The sequence below is a fragment of the Salvelinus alpinus genome, chromosome 23 (genome assembly GCF_045679555.1).
Source record: "Salvelinus alpinus chromosome 23, SLU_Salpinus.1, whole genome shotgun sequence".
NCBI lineage: Eukaryota > Metazoa > Chordata > Actinopteri > Salmoniformes > Salmonidae > Salvelinus > Salvelinus alpinus.
This window is the reverse complement of record NC_092108.1, coordinates 46939485-46956091: the sequence shown is the minus strand read 5'-3', so window position 1 is coordinate 46956091 and position 16607 is coordinate 46939485. Positions and strand designations below refer to the sequence as shown.

General features: G+C 39.4%; 1 protein-coding gene across 5 annotated transcripts in view; it reads left to right on the top strand.

Annotated features, from left to right (window-relative positions):
• Positions 1-15406, top strand: part of efr3a (EFR3 homolog A (S. cerevisiae)) — a 222075-nt gene extending 206669 nt beyond the window's left edge. For all 5 annotated transcript variants that reach the window (XM_071362586.1, XM_071362584.1, XM_071362585.1 and 2 more), the window contains 3 exons: positions 523-626; positions 7811-7860; positions 8283-15406. In XM_071362586.1, the coding sequence (XP_071218687.1) occupies positions 523-626; positions 7811-7860; positions 8283-8388 (260 nt within the window). In that variant the 3' untranslated portion in view covers positions 8389-15406. The remainder of the gene's footprint in view (positions 1-522; positions 627-7810; positions 7861-8282) is intronic.
• Positions 15407-16607: the final 1201 nt, after the last annotated feature.

The following is a 16607-nucleotide window of genomic DNA, read 5'->3' as shown; positions in this document are numbered from 1 at the left end:
GTATTCCATTCCTTTACTAAGATGTGTGTGTATTAGTTAGTTGTTGTGGAATTGTTAGATTACATGTTAGATATTACTGCATGGTCGGAACTAGAAGCACAAGCATTTCGCTACACTCGCAATAACATCTGCTAACCATGTGTATGTGAACAATAAAATGTTATTTGATTTCATTGACACAATAACCACTATGTTCCATTTTGAGCAACTGAGCTTAAAGGCCCAGTGCAATCGAAAACTTCATTTTGAAAAGACCGCCTGAAATTTCAGCCTGTTATGTCATTTTGGCCTGCCTGGTGACATCACCAGATTAGTTTGATTTTTATTGAAAACAATCACAGTAAGGTACTTTAATTATATAATTATTAACCAGAAAATATTTGATATTGATATAAAAACAGCTGCATTGGACCTTTAATGCGTCAAACTACAAAGATGTTACCAGATCATTTTTTTGTAAATACCAGGTTAAAACCAGCTGAAATAGGAGACAAAATGTGATTTGTGATTTCATCTCTCCAGAAACCACAGGGTTGGAGGAGCAGGAGAAGGAGAAGAGGCGCCAGGTCATGGAGAAGTTCCAGAAGGCTCCATTTGAGGAGATTGCCGCCCACTGCGAGTCCAAGGTAAACCAAAGATTACGTTGACCACAGTGCTGCCACACACACACACACACTGCTTACTCTCTGTTTCACATACATACACCCACACACCCGTAGATCTTTACATGACTCCCTTTTTGTTCTACAAGGCCTTACTTCATAAACTTCCATCTTATCTAACTTTGGTGTTGAAGTATAGACACCTGAGTTGCCTAACCCGTTCATTCTTGAGGTTCGTAAGGTCTCCACCGAGCTAGGTAAATCTGCTTTTAGTTTTAATGCACCGTATTGCTGATTTTTTTTTTTATACATTTCATCTTGATGTTCTGATGCCGTTCGGGCAATTTAAAGTTTTGATTGGGGACTTATTTGTGGAGGAATGTAACTCATTGTCTTGGTGATTTGTGATGTTTTATTTGTGCTTCCCATGACTGTATTTTGTATTTTAATGTGTATATGTTTGGGTATAATGTATATTTATGTTGTACAATGCATTCGGAAAGTTTTCAGTCCCCTTGACTTTTTCCACATTTTGTTACGTTACAGCCTTATTCTAAAACTGATTAAATCTCTTTTTTTCCCTCATCAATCTACACACAATACCCTATCATGACAAAGCGAAAACAGGTTTGAGACATTTTTGCTAATTTATTAATATTAAAAAACTGAAATACCTTATTTAGCTAAGTATTCAGACCCTTTGCTATGAGATTAGAAAAATTGAGCTCAGGTGTTTCCATGGATCATCCTTAAGATATTTCTATAACTTGATTGTAGAGCACCTGTGGTACATTCAATTGATTGGACATGATTTGGAAAGGCACACACCTGTCTAAATAAGGTCCCACAGTTTACAGTGCATGTCAGAGCAAAAACTAAACAATGAGGTTGAAGGGATTGTCTGTAGAGCTTCGAGACAGGATTGCGTCGAGGCACAGATCTGGGGAAAGGTACCAAAATAGCAAAATAGCATTGAAGGTCCCCGAGAACACAGTAGCCTCCATCATTCTTAAATGGAAGAAGCTTGGAACCACCAAGACTCTTCCAAGAGCTGACCGCCCAGCCAAACTGAGCAATTCAGAGAGAAGGTCCTTGGTCAGGGAGGTGACCAAGAACCCGATGGTCACTCTGACAGAGCTCTAAAGTTCCTCTGTGAAGATAGGAGAACCTTCCAGAAGGACAACCATCTCTGCAGCACTCCACCAATCAGGCTTTTATGGTTGAGTGGCCAGAAGGAAGGCACATGACAGCCCACTTGGAGTTTACCAAAAGGCCTCTAAAGGACTCTGACCATGAGAAACATGATTGAACTCTTTTGCCTGAATGCCAAGCGTCACATCTGGAGGAAACCTGGCACCATCCCAACGGTGAAGCATGGTGGTCGCAGCATCATGCTGAGGGGATGTTTTTTAGCGGCAGGGACTGGGAGACTAGTCAGGATCGAGGGAAAGCTGAATGGAGCAAGGTACAGAGAGATTCTGCTCCAGAGTGCTCAGGACCTCAGACTGGGGTGAAGGTTCACCTTCCAACCGGACAACGACCCTATGCACACAGCCAAGACAATGCAGGAGTGGCTTCGGGACAAGTTTCTGTATGTCCTTGAGTGGCCCAGCCAGATCTCGGACTTGAACCCGATCGAACATCTCTGGAGAGACCTGAAAATAGCTGTCCATCCAACCTGACAGAGCTTGAGAGGATCTGCAGAGAAGAATGAGAGAAACTCCAAGCTTGTAGTGACGTACCCAAGATGACTCAAGGCTGTAATCGCTGCCAAAGGTGCTTCAACAAAGTACTAAATGGTCTGAATACCTATGTAAATGTAATATTTCCGTTTTTTATTTTTAATACATTTGCAAAAATGTCTAAAAATGTGTTTTTGCTTTGTCAATTTGGGGTATTGTCTGTAGATTGATGAGGGAAAATAACATTTGAATCCATTTCAGAATAAGGCTGTAACATAACAAAATGTGGAAAAGGGCAAGGGGTCTGAATACTTTACGAATGGGGCACTTTTCAGGGCACTTTTCCCTGTTAAAATAAAGGTTCAATGAAAAATTATAATAAAACTTGCAAACAGAGGGCTTTTTTTAAAGCTAATTTCCTGCGATTCTATCATGGAGCTGAGAGAAGGAAATACATATTTCCTGAGATTCTATGCATTTTGCCATGGTTAATGCTGTGTTATTTTGCTCAACTATAATAACATTACTGCTCAATACCGCTAAATTAATTGCTTTTGGATTTTAAATTCTCCCTGACTGTCTAGCTTTTATTATTGGGACAGTGAAGAATGTTTTTTTTCTTTTGGCTCTATAATCAAAAGGTTAAAGTGTAGACGGTCAGCTTTAATTTGAGAGTATTTTCATCCATATCAGGTGAACTGTTACAGCAATACATAGTACATAGTCCCCCCATTTTAGGGGAGCTAAACTATTGGGACAAATTCACTTACAGTTGAAGTCGGAAGTTTACATACACCTTAGCCAAACACCTTTTAAACTCAGTTTTTTACAATTCCTGACATTTAATCCGAGTAAAAATGCCCTGTCTTTAGGTCAGTTAGGATCACCACTTTATTTTAAGAATGTGAAATGTCAGAATAATAGTAGAGGGATTTATTTCAGCTTTTATTTCTTTCATCACATTCCCAATGGGTCAGAAGTTTACATACACTCAATTAGTATTTGGTAGCATTGCCTTTAAATTGTTTAACTTGGGTCAAACGTTTTGGGTAGCCTTCCACAAGCTTCCCACAATAAGTTGGGTGAATTTTGGCACATTCCTCCTGTCAGAGCTGGTGTAACTGAGTCAGGTTTGTAGGCCTCCTTGCTCGCACATGCTTTTTCAGTTCTGCCCACACATTTTCTATAGGATCGAGGTCAGGGAGTTGTGATGGCCACTCCAATACCTTGACTTTGTTGTCCTTATGCCATTTGCCACAACTTTGGAAGTATGCTTGGGGACATTGTCCATTTGGAAGACCCATTTGCGACCAATCTTTAACTTCCTGACTGATGTCTTGAGATGCTTCAATATATCCATATAATTTCCTTCCTCATGATGCCATCCTATTTTGTGAAGTGCACCAGTCCCTCCTGCAGCAAAGCACCCCCACAATATGATGTTGCCACCCCCCGTGCTTCACAGTTGGGATGATGTTCTTGGGCTTGCAAGCCTGCCTCTTTTTCCTCCAAACATAACGATGGTCATTATGGCCAAACAGTTCTATTTTTGTTTCATCAGACCAGAGGACATTTCTCCAAAACTACAATCTTTGTCCCCATGTGCAGTTGCAAACCGTAGTCTGGCTTTTTTTATGGTGGTTTTGGAGCAGCGTTACCTTCAGGCATTTGGAAATTTCTCCCAAGGATGAACCAGACTTGTGGAGGTCTACATTTTTTTTTCTGAGGACTTGGCTGATATCTTTTGATTTTCCCATGATGTCAAGCAAAGAGGCACTGAGTTTGAAGGTAGGCCTTGAAATGCATCCACAGGTACACCTCCAATTGACTCAAATGATGTCAATTAGCCTATCAGAAGCTTCTAAAGCCATGACATCGTTTTCTGGAATTTTCCAAGCTGTTTAAAGGCACAGTCAACTTAGTGTATGTAAACCTCTGACCCACTGGAATTGTGATACAGTGAATTATAAGTGAAATAATCTGTCTGTAAACAATTGTTGGAAAATTACTTGTGTCATGCACAAAGCAGATGTCCTAACTGACTTGCCAAAACTATAGTTTGTTGGCAAGAAATTTGTGAGTGGTTAAAAAACGAGTTTTAATGACTCCGACCTAAGTGTATGTAAACTTCCGACTTCAACTGTATGTGTATTAAAGTAGTATAAAGTGAAGTATTTGTTCCCATATTCATTGCACGAAATGACTACATCAAGCCTGTTTACTCTACAAATTTTGGATGCATTTGCTTTTTGTTTTGGTTGCGTTTCAGATTATTTTGTGCCCAATAGAAATGAGTGGTAAATAATGTATTGTGTCATTTTGGAGTCACTTTTGTTGTAAATAAGAATATGATATGTTTCTAAACACGTCTACATTAATATACCATGATTACGGATAATCCTGAATTAATCGTGAATAGTGATGAGTGAGAAAGTTAGACGCAAAAATATCATACATGCTAACCTCTCACCATTACAATAACGGTATGTATTTGTGCGTCGAACTTTCTCTCTCATCATTATTCACGATTCATTCAGGATTATCCGTAACGATGGGACCAAAGAAAAGGAATATAAGCTATACGATTTGCAGGAAACTCACTCTACATGCTTAAATGAAGTTGCGTGGGAAAAGGAATGGGAAAAAGGAACTCAAAAGTTCAAAAATTAACAACATTTTTATTGTTGGGCCCTTTTGAATATGAAAGAAAGTTGGACCATTTTGAATATGAAAGTGGATGAAAAACAGATTTGGCTCATGAATCTATATGGTCAAAATCAGGATGATCCATATTTCTTTGAAATGTTTATACAAATTTATTGAACTAACAGGCAACAAGCAATGAAATCATTGTGTTGGGAGACTATAACACATTGTTAAGTACCTCAATGGACCATAAAGGAAATCACTCCACAAACTATCATCACTGTGCCCTTAAGGAGATCACCAATCAAATCAAATTGTATTTGTCACATACACGTGATTAGCAGATGTTATTGCGGGTGTAGCGAAATGCTTGTGCTTCTAGCTCCGACAATGCAGTACTATCTAACAAATTACACAACATATACCCGATACACACATCTAAGTAGGAATGAATTAAGACTATATACATATGGACGAAAAATGTCAGAGCGGAACGGACTAAGATACAGTAGAATGGTATAGAATACAGTATATACATATGAGATGAGTAATGCCAGATATGTAAACATTATTATGTGAATGAGATACTGTATAATAGTATAGAATACAGTATATACATATGAGATGAGTAATGCCAGATATGTAAACATTATTAAGTGAATGAGATACTGTATAATAGTATAGAAACAGTATATACATATGAGATGAGTAATGCCAGATATGTAAACATTATTAAGTGAATGAGATACTGTATAATAGTATAGAAACAGTATATACATATGAGATGAGTAATGCCAGATATGTAAACATTATTAAGTGAATGAGATACTGTATAATAGTATAGAAACAGTATATACATATGAGATGAGTAATGCCAGATATGTAAACATTATTAAGTGAATGAGATACTGTATAATAGTATAGAAACAGTATATACATATGAGATGAGTAATGCCAGATATGTAAACATTATTAAGTGAATGAGATACTGTATAATAGTATAGAAACAGTATATACATATGAGATGAGTAATGCCAGATATGTAAACATTATTAAGTGAATGAGATACTGTATAATAGTATAGAAACAGTATATACATATGAGATGAGTAATGCCAGATATGTAAACATTATTAAGTGAATGAGATACAGTAGAATAGTATTGAATACAGTATATACATATGAGATGAGTAATGACAGATATGTAAACATTAAGTGACTAAGATACCGTAGAACAGTATAGAATACAGTATATACATATGAGATGAGAAATGCAAGATATGTAAACATTATTAAAGTGACTAGTGTTCCATTCCTTAAGGTGGCCAGTGATGTCTAGTGTATGCCTATAGGCAGCAGCCTCTAATGTGCTAGTGATGGACACATTAGAAATAGTGGATATTCGGAGACTAAAAAACCATGACCTATTGAGATATACAGTATCATTCAAAAGTTTGGACACACCTACTCATTCCAGGGTTTTTCTTTATTTTTTACTATTTTCTACATTGTAGAATAATAGTGAAGACATCAAAACTATGAAATAATACATATGGAATCATGTAGTAACCAAAAAAGTGTTAAAGAAATCTAAATATATTTTAGATTTTAGATTCCTCAAGGTTGCCTTGATGACAGCTTTGCACACTCTTGGCATTCTCTCAACCAGCTTCATGAGGTAGTCACCTGGAATACATTTCTATTAACGGGTGCCTTGTTAAAAGTAAATTTGTGGAGTTTCTTTCCTTCTTAATGCGTTTGAGCCAATCAGTTGTGTCAGTTGTGACAAGGTAGGGGGGTATACAGAAGATAGCCCTATTTGGTAAAAGAACAAGTCCATATTATGGCAAGAAAAGCTCAAATAAGCAAAGAGAAATGACAGTCCATCATTACTTTAAGACATGAAGGTCAGTCATCCGGTAAAGTTCAAGAACTTTGAAAGTGTCTTTAAGTGCAGTCACAAAAACCATTAATCTTTTTTTGGAGAGGTTAATTACCACATCCTGCAGTAGCTCCGTGTACACGGCCTGTGTTCCTGGTCCCCTCTTTGAACGTTTGCCTCTCCTACGTCGTTTCTTTTCTTTCGTGGAGCCTTGTTGTGCTACTTTCGGGCCCCAAAAAAACAGTATGTGCGCGATGGTAGCTAGAGTCGCTGTCTGTAGGGAATTCACTCTCAGTGGATACCTCTGTCTGCGTTTTCCCTCGACTCCAACCCCATTTGATGCATGGAACAGATGTGGGTGGGGCAATGTCCACGTAAGGGTGCTAATTAAAAACGCTCCGACGAAGGCCGTGAGGTCGATACGTAACGCTTATTAAAGAACAGTGACACTATCAAGAGCAGTGTGCAGGTTTCTTATTTTTTTCTGATGTTTAAATATTCACAACAACAACAAAATGTTTCGCATGAGGACGAGTCGTCTCTCGTTGAATGACAACAGGCGCTTAATTGAATAATCTCTACTGTTGACCAGTCGCCGATAAGGGGGCATCGACTTCGGCTACCGACTTTGGCTTCGAGAAACAATTTTGTGTGCTCGAACAGCTGGGGGGGGGGAAACTTAAATGTCGTCATAATATATGCAGATGCCTTTAGGCAGCCCAAAAAACACGGCCCGCCCAAGGATTTCTATGGCAGAATAATCCATGAAACACGTACACAAGCACGCGCACACACACACACACACACACACACACGAACCTACAGTGTATAGTGACTTTGTAAGCTACACAGGTCCAGTTAAGTTTATCACAGACTGAAAGCGTAGCAAATTGAAACACTGAAATCACATCTGATCGAATTGTATAGAGACTCCTTTTTGATGAATATGTTTTAAGGATATTGAACTCCATCCTCACTGTGGTCGCTCTTTATCAACAGGCCAATATGTTACATGACAGACTGGCGCAAATCTTCGAGCTCACTATCCGGTAAGTGACCGTTGAGGTCAAAAGAAGTCCCTTTTAACGTCAGAATAATATTTTGCAACCGAGACCTTGTATTCAATTATTAAATGTATAATTGTATTGTCTAATCATTTCTGAGGCTGCCCTGAAGGTTTACCCACCTGCTTTCTGTCCATCTGGTCTGTTCTTCTCAGACTATAGAAACTGTGGTGTTGAATTGTGTTTGTAAGAACTATAACCTTCCCTCCTTTCTGCTCCCTTTTTGTCTTATTCCTCCATTTTGTCTCTCTCCCTTCGCTCTTTCTCTTTTCTCTTCCCTCCTATTTCTGTATCTCCCTCCCCTCTTTTTCCCTTTGCTATTCCATCCTCTCTTTTCTCCCCTTTCTCTCTCCCTTCCCGCTCTCTCTTTTCTACTCCCTCTGTTTTTCTCTCACTCTTTCCCCCAGGCCCCCTCCCAGCCCCTCTGGAGTGGTGTCTATCTCTGCGGGCCACGCTCAACACCAGTCTGTCCCTGTCTACGAAATGAAGTTCCCCGACCTGTGTGTCTACTAGATCAAAGACCACGCCTTGTACCCTAACCCTGACCACTAACCATACCCAGACCTGTGTGTCTACTGGAGCAAAGACAACCACATAGCCCTTACCCTAACCACTAACACAGTGTACCCTCAACCCTAACCACTAACCATACCCAGACCTGTGTGTCTACTGGAGCAAAGACAACCACATAGCCCTTACCCTAACCACTAACGCAGTGTACCCTCAACCCTAACCCATTTCCTAACCCCTTCAGATCTGCGTGTCTATTAAAGCAAAAAAAGTGGCAGGATAGAACCACTAAAACCCTATATCCTCAACCCTACCCCCTAAGTCTGCTCCTTAGCCCTATACCAGATATGTCAGCTACAGCAAAGACTAGCTGCGGCACTAAGCCCTAATACTGTGTTCCCTATTTCTTAACACTGCACATTGTTCCTGCCCCTCCTCAGACTAATGTGTCTATTACCAGATGAGATGGCTGTAGTTTCCAGGCACACAGGCTACACACACGTGAACGTGTGCGCACACACACATTCGTAGTTATAGTCTAATCAATTAGCTGTGGTGTGTTGGCTTATACACTTGGAAAGTGGAGATGTCATAGAATATCGAAAAGTGAACATTACTGGAGGCACCTTGTCGTTTCAAAGATACCACCGCGCTTGCTAGCAAAGAGATTTGTGGTGGCTAATTAACAGTAAATAAGTGAATTGTTTTGCCTCACCGTTAGCCAAGAGGCTTACTACCTAGCCAGCAAAACTTGTTTACAGTTAGTTAGCAATCGTTTCAAAACTATTTTGCTAGCAACATAGTGCTGCCGTGTTAATTATAACCGGTCTCACAAAATGTGTCTCCCGTTGTTTTACCATTGTGACGCGTATCCATGCATTTCTGTGCTGATTAGAGAAAAGTAATTTTAGCGGCCAGCCTGAAATTGGCTTTTGCAGACAGATAAGCCACAGTGCTGCAGAAAGCTAATACCTTTTTTTTTTTTTTTTTAAATGTCCCAATTGAATGAAAACCAATTCGTATATGTTAATCTGTGTGAAAGGACAAGGTGAATTTCAGGTAGAACATTGAGAGTCTTGGAAATGTGGAAATTATATTCTGGATTATTTGGGAATAGACATCTTGGTGGATTGAGCAGGGTTCTTTGTTGCAGGTCCATTATGGCAGTGTTTCAAAAATGTTTGGTATGAGACCAGGCTAGTAACGTGGTAGTAACCCCCCCCCCCCCCCCCACCTGTTATGTTATGGTCTTGACTTGTGGTTCCTTCCATAGGAATCCAGTCACCACTGTTCAAAACCCACTGGAGTCATGCCCTTCAGGACCTGTACTGAGGAATGGTATTGTTGACCAGCTAACGCTAATAGAAAAGCAAGCAGTCGGTTACTAAAGGCACCATGTCATTTAGTTGATATATTGATCGTTTAGGATGATATGGCAGCCATGTGCATTCACCTTTTTTGGTGTTAGTTGATGTGTTCAGGCAGTTGTACTGAACACTCCCTTCACCTCCGCGTATCTTTTTCATAGCACTTTCACAATATGGTACAAAAACATTTCGTTATTTTTATCACACCGTCTTGACAAGATTCGTGCGAAGGCTATTAAGTCGTCTTTTTCTTCTCAACCCTCTCACCGATGCCGAGCACAATACAAGTATTCTAACGCAATGGACTTTGGATAGTTGCATCTATTTTCTCGTAAGGCATTTTACATGAACAGTTAGAGATTTTTCATTATTGATGATCACATTTCAAATCTGTCGTTTCTCTTTCCAGTAATTTGATATGACGTGTTGGTTTGATATCACGATGCGTCGAATAACTATAGATACAGTATATACAATGTTATGCTTATTGCTATAGGCCAGATGTTTATGTGCAGTATAATTGGTATTGTTCACATGGGTTTCATAGCTTGCAGCTAGCTTCCTGTGGATATGTGTCATGATGATTTGTCTTGATTTAGTATTGATTGTTATTTAGAGTATGTGGGCAAATATAATCGAGAAGGTTCACCAATATCGTTTTCCAACTTACCTGGCAGGACAAGATCTGTCATAACTCTGTTGGCCATCTAGAATACCAAAACACTTTCATCTTTACCAAAGAATCCATTTGCCACGGCCCCCCACCCGTCCCCTCCCTCCCTCTAACGTCTTAATAACGATGTCACTCAACATTTTGTTTCCGAGGGAACCAAATATCTGTCTGTGTGCTGTTTGGCGCTCACCACTGGGCTGTTTAATAACCCAGGTTGTTATCTTACTTTACTATTGTTACATCCTGGCTTGGTGCGGGTGTCTCTCCTGTTTCCAGTGCTATGGGATGACGCAGACATGCTGTGTGAAACGCTGCGTTAGTCAAGGAAAAAAGGTCCTCGATTTGCTGTCGTCGGATTATAGCAGATTATTTTGGAAGGACCCATCTAAGCAAAGGACCATTCGGCGAAGGGGTGGGCATAGTTCAGTCCGACAGAGGTTAGTGTCAGGGACGGGGTCTGCAGTCCTCCCAAACAAGACACTCTAATAATGATTATGAGGCCATTTGAAAAGAGGCTTCAGCGATATGGGTGATGTTGAGATGGTTAATAGCGTGGGCTCAAGTTGAAGAACAGAGAGGCTAAAGTGATGTTGAGATGGTTAATAGCGTGGGCTCAAGTTGAAGAACAGAGAGGCTAAAGTGATGTTGAGATGGTTAATAGCGTGGGCTCAAGTTGAAGAACAGAGAGGCTAAAGTGATGTTGAGATGGTTAATAGCGTGGGCTCAAATTGAAGACTAGAGAGGCTAAAGTGATGTTTGTTCTCAGTGATGGCATCCTGTTGTGCCTTCTGTAACAGGATACTGCAGAACGTTGCTGTGGGCGGCTTTGTATGTTCAAGGTGGTTTCATGTTAAGCGGTAAAGTCTCGCTCAGCCAGGCTTTCAGTCTCTAGTAGACTGAGCCACTGAGAGACTTGAGTCCAGCTTGCGAGACTAGTGGATCAAAATTGGTTAGTATAGTGAGGAAAGACGGCGGGCGGTACGGTGTACGATTGTAAGTGGGAATCACTAAGGCTTCTGATAGCAGGGTTGGGGGAATCGCTAAGGTGGACACTAGCTTCATCCATTTTAATTGGCTGGTGGCGGAAAATGACCATTTGGGAAGTAGCCTCTTTGATTATATATATATATTTTTTTACGTGGTAGCTAACGTGGTACTTTATGACTCAGACCTAAGCCACTTGTGAAACAGATAAATAACACATTTAGCACAGATGATTGGCCCTCAAACATAGATTTTTCCAATTGTTTTTCAATCGCGACTGGGTTGTCGAGATTGCTGCCTTAGCTATATAACCTTCGGGAAACTCACCCAAGAGCAACATAAGTCAATAATGTTCGTTCATATCCATTGTAGAAAGGAACATTTTCATTCTGTCTGAGACTTTTTTCTCATTTTGACCTAATATGTAGAAATGCCCCTATTGATGCATATAATCTGAAGTCATATCAGAAATGTGTAATCTCATTCATGGCGAAGTGCAATATGTTTTCCTCTGTATGATTTATAGGATTGTTTTTCTTTTGCAACACGTACTGTCTTATCTTGAACTGTGGTGTCACTTCAGATAGCATATAGTACTATGAGTTTATCGAGAGGTTCATTATGAAATATCAAGTGTGTATGTGTAACCTGTGGAAGTTAAGACATGAGGAATGTAGACCATACAGCATCATTGACTGAGATTGAGTGCCAGTCTGTTTTTTTGCTGTCATTCCGAATTCCCTGTTACTCATTGGCTTGACAATGACTGCAATGGAGTAGACAAGAACACAAACAGGTCTGGGACTAGTCTATCATTTACTTTCTTTATGCTGAATTTGTCAATAGTCTACTATGGTATGTTTTTTTTTTTATAGATATACATCATACGAGTGGCATGTTGCCTGATAGAAAATGGGTTGGGAGCTATAGTTCTTCTGTTTGTTGTTCAAAATCAGCACTCCTCTTAACTTGAAACGGTGCAATGGGAGACCACTGTTTTGGCTAAACCAGCCTTTTCTTTAAGTCTGATGTATTTTTGGTGTTTTGAGACGCCCCCAGTGTGTGCTGGTTTTCCTTCCAACATATCTACGAAATCTTTTCCCGAAGGACATAATCCTGACAAAAGTTGGGTTAATGCCAGATACAATTCAATAAGCAGCTCGATGTAAGTCTTGTGTGGATAAGGAGATAAGTTTGCATGAAAACCAGCAACCACAGGGGGGGTCTGAAGACCTGGTTTGACAAAGGCTTCGCTGTGGTGAAGAGGCTGCAGGGATATTGAGTCCATTTTCTCTACTTATTACAATGACGAGATAGAGAATAGTGATTATAGACTGAAATTAACAGTATAACAATTAACAATCATTTGAGCGACTGGTCAGCAATGGCTACAATTAAGCATCATTCTTAAAGCCCCATGCAGTGTTTGTAATTTAACATCACTTTGTGTAATAAATAACTGTTTTTGTTGTTGTTGTGTATATATATATTGTTTATTTCCCTGAGACTCCTTGGGCCACTGAAATGCTCAGTCAGATTGTGTGGACGTTAGGAAACAAAATGATTACAACCTATGTCGCGATAATTGCGTTGTTTGCTCTGTAACCCATTTGTTCATATGCCACATGATATACAATAAGGCCGACACAACAAAAAGACAAGTCACAATGGCAGATAAATTCAACCACACATACGTTTGTTTCATCACAAAACCGGAGACAAACATCTGTCTGGTGAAGTCCACAAAGCAAATATTACATGTAAAAAAAAAAAAACACTTACATGACCTACAGCATGGTCCAGCAAGTTAATGTTTCTCACAGTTTACTAAACAATTTCTGATTTAGAACCACAGAGAGTTACCGTGTGTGTGTGCGCGCGCACATGTTAAAAAAACATGTTGACTAACCCTAGTTGTCGACTAGATGAACGCCAATTCCATCCTCCTCTTTCATGTTAGAAAAACGTGTCTATGACTGTGTCATACAGTAGCACACAATGTTAGTTTTGTTGTCATAGGCTACCTTGCTAAAATGCTTGCTAGCCTAACTTCATTGCATGGGCAAAAATGAACCAGCTAAGTTGGCTAGCTAGATAACATGAGCCTACTAGGCTACATCTAGCCTACATATTAAACTTAAATCGTCTCAGGCAAGTAGCACAGTATATTAATTTATGGTTAGATCAGAATCGGCGGTATAATCAATGGCCAGTACGGAGAATTAAGTCAGAACCACAAGTCCAAATCCCCATCTCCATCACTAGCTTAGGAAAGGGCCAGAACTATGAAAACTATGAAATAACACATATGGAATCAACCAGCTTCACCAGGGATGCTTTTCCAACAGTCTTGAAGGAGTTCCCACATATGCTGAGCACTTGTTGGCTGCTTTTCCTTCACTCTGCACTCCAACTCATCCCAAATCATCTCAATGAATGTTTGCTGCTGTTGCCGATTTCAAGATCCATGTGATGCTTGATGGAGCTGCTGCGAAATCCTAGCCTGATTTGCAATGTAGTCCGATGCCAAGTGTGCTGTGCAGGTGGTTCAACTGAACTTCTCTGACAGTTGACATGATTGTTCGGATGGAATACAGCCATACTGCACGAACTCTCTTGCTTTTGGTTGGGGCCAGCACCAAAACTAGTAGGGAATATGTAAATATTTGCATTGGACTATTTATAATCAGATCGCCAGGTGGCGTTATGCGGCGGGTCAAAATGACATCCCACCCGAACAGGCTGAAATTACAGGCTTTTTATTTCAAACAGCTCTTACACAAAAAGGGCATTATCATCATTTTCACAATTCTGTGTTATTTCGACCTCGTTTTCACTGCGCTGCTCCTTTAAAATATGAATATTGACATTGTTTGCACTTTTATAACTATATACCTTGTACTATGGTTGATATAGTATAGTTATTGTCGGATTTATGCTTTTTGTCATTATTATTGCAACAATGCATGATGGGTAATTTTCCCAGCTACATTTCTTGGCTACTTGTGGCGCGTTCTATTTTCTTGCAGATCAGAACAACTCCATGCATCGTTATAAATTGATTTGTGAAACGGATGAAGTGACCACATTGATACGGAATTAAGGCCATCGGTTCTCTTATGGTTGTGATGCAAAACTAAGTATTTTGTGGCTGTTTTACATTTACATTTACATTTAAGTCATTTAGCAGACGCTCTTATCCAGAGCGTTTTAGAGATACAATGGTCTGATGTCAATGCTAAAGGGGCACTGTAGTCAAAAATGAGATTTCCCTGTATTCTTTCATGATATTTCCACACTATGAGGTCAAAATGACTGAAATTGTGAAAATGATGATAATGCCCTTTTAGTGTAAGAGCTTTTTGGAGAGAGAACACCACCTGGATTTTCAGCCTGTTCAGGTGGGATGGAGTTTTTGGCACACAGCATGACATCACAATCTGATCTGATTATTCTGACCAATGACCAGTCATCTTTTATTTGCATATGTATCCTCCTACTTTGAAGGGGTAAGCGGCGTAGGCTCTAGACTAGAGTCTAGACGATCCTATCTGGCAGTCAGGGCTAAGTAAATATATGAGCATGCTCAGCCTGATTGTGTGGGCATTTCAATGGCAAAAGGAGGCTCAGTGAAATAAATGATAAATGATTGTGTGTTTATTTTCAAGAAATAAACACACACAGTGATTTATTAGACATACAGTGACGATTTAAAAAAATAAATCAAAGTTAAAAATACTTTGATAAAATTAGAAAGACTTGCATGGAGGCTGGTACGCTATCACAATTAAAGCATGTTAATTTAAATTCATGACCTTTGCAATGTAATTAAAAACCACTGAACTGCAAATAATAAAGCTTGGCTCATTTCAAACTACACATTGTTAAATATAACCACTATGACGACAGAGCTTCTTTTCAATAGTGAATTATTGTGCATAGAGATTATTAGAAGATAAATATACAAGATCAAAATAAAATGTTTATATAAAAGCTATGAATATGGTGTGTTTTGTTTCTGTCCTTCAACACTTTAAAGACATGCTCCAGAACTTTGGCTACTACGAAGTATTCTTTAAACTTCCTGCTTTGGGCTGTATGTGTCAATGTGTAGTTCATACATGCATAATCTATGAACAGAATTACTGCTTTACCTCCCTAGTTTAATATACTTTTTTTCTAAAAGATGTGCTGTGCCATTTTCTCTACATTTTCCCCCACGTGGACCAGACCCTAGCAATTCAAGTTATCCAATGAGCTTCAGCCCCTCGCCATTTGAGTGACAGCTAGCAAGATGCACACACAGCAGGGTGCTAGAGCAATGACATGGTGCCCATATCTGCACATATGTGATGTAGTACACGCTAGTGAGCACTACTTTCAGAACTACTGGGTAAAAAGTATACCAAATTCCCAGAGAAACTCTTTAATACCAGAGTACTATTACAACACAACGTGGACTACTTGAGTTTTGAGATGTGTTATAATGTATTATAAAGTGTCATAAGGCATTATAAATGCACTTATAAGGATTTATATGTGTGTGTGTGTTACCAAAGATTTGTTTCAATTCTATGCCTTATGGAAGGAATAGGGTTGACTCTCGCTCACAATTAAAATCGTAAAGCTTTATCTAAAGTTAGAAACATGGGGGGGAAAGTCACATCCTAATTATGCCACCCTATTCCCCATTTAGTGCACTACTTTTGACCACAGTCCATATGTAGGCAATTGCACCCGAAACGTGTGTGTGTGTGTATTATGGTACCGGTTAATTGGGACCTGCATATACCATATATGGGCTCAGGCTTGCTCTCTTTAGACAAACGGATTCATCTTGCATTAATGTCAATAGGTGACAAAAAGTTCAAGGTAAAGGACTATCTATGTATGTTGTACATGTTTCTCAGGTCAGGAATTTCCCCTTTGCACAAACATGCAGAATATTTATTTTTATTATACAGGTAGGTAAAAAAGCTATTTTTATACACTAAGGCCTCATTTTGATTCACTAACCTCAACATGACCTCATGAGTAATTAAAGAATAAACAGAAATAAAACATATCACTTTCTTGAATACCAGTCTACCAATACCAATACATTGTTTTTTGTATTCTAATGGGAGGGTCCTGATTTGTTATGGGGCTGCCTTAGCCCCCCTGTTATTCAAACCATGCCTACATTAATATCTACATTT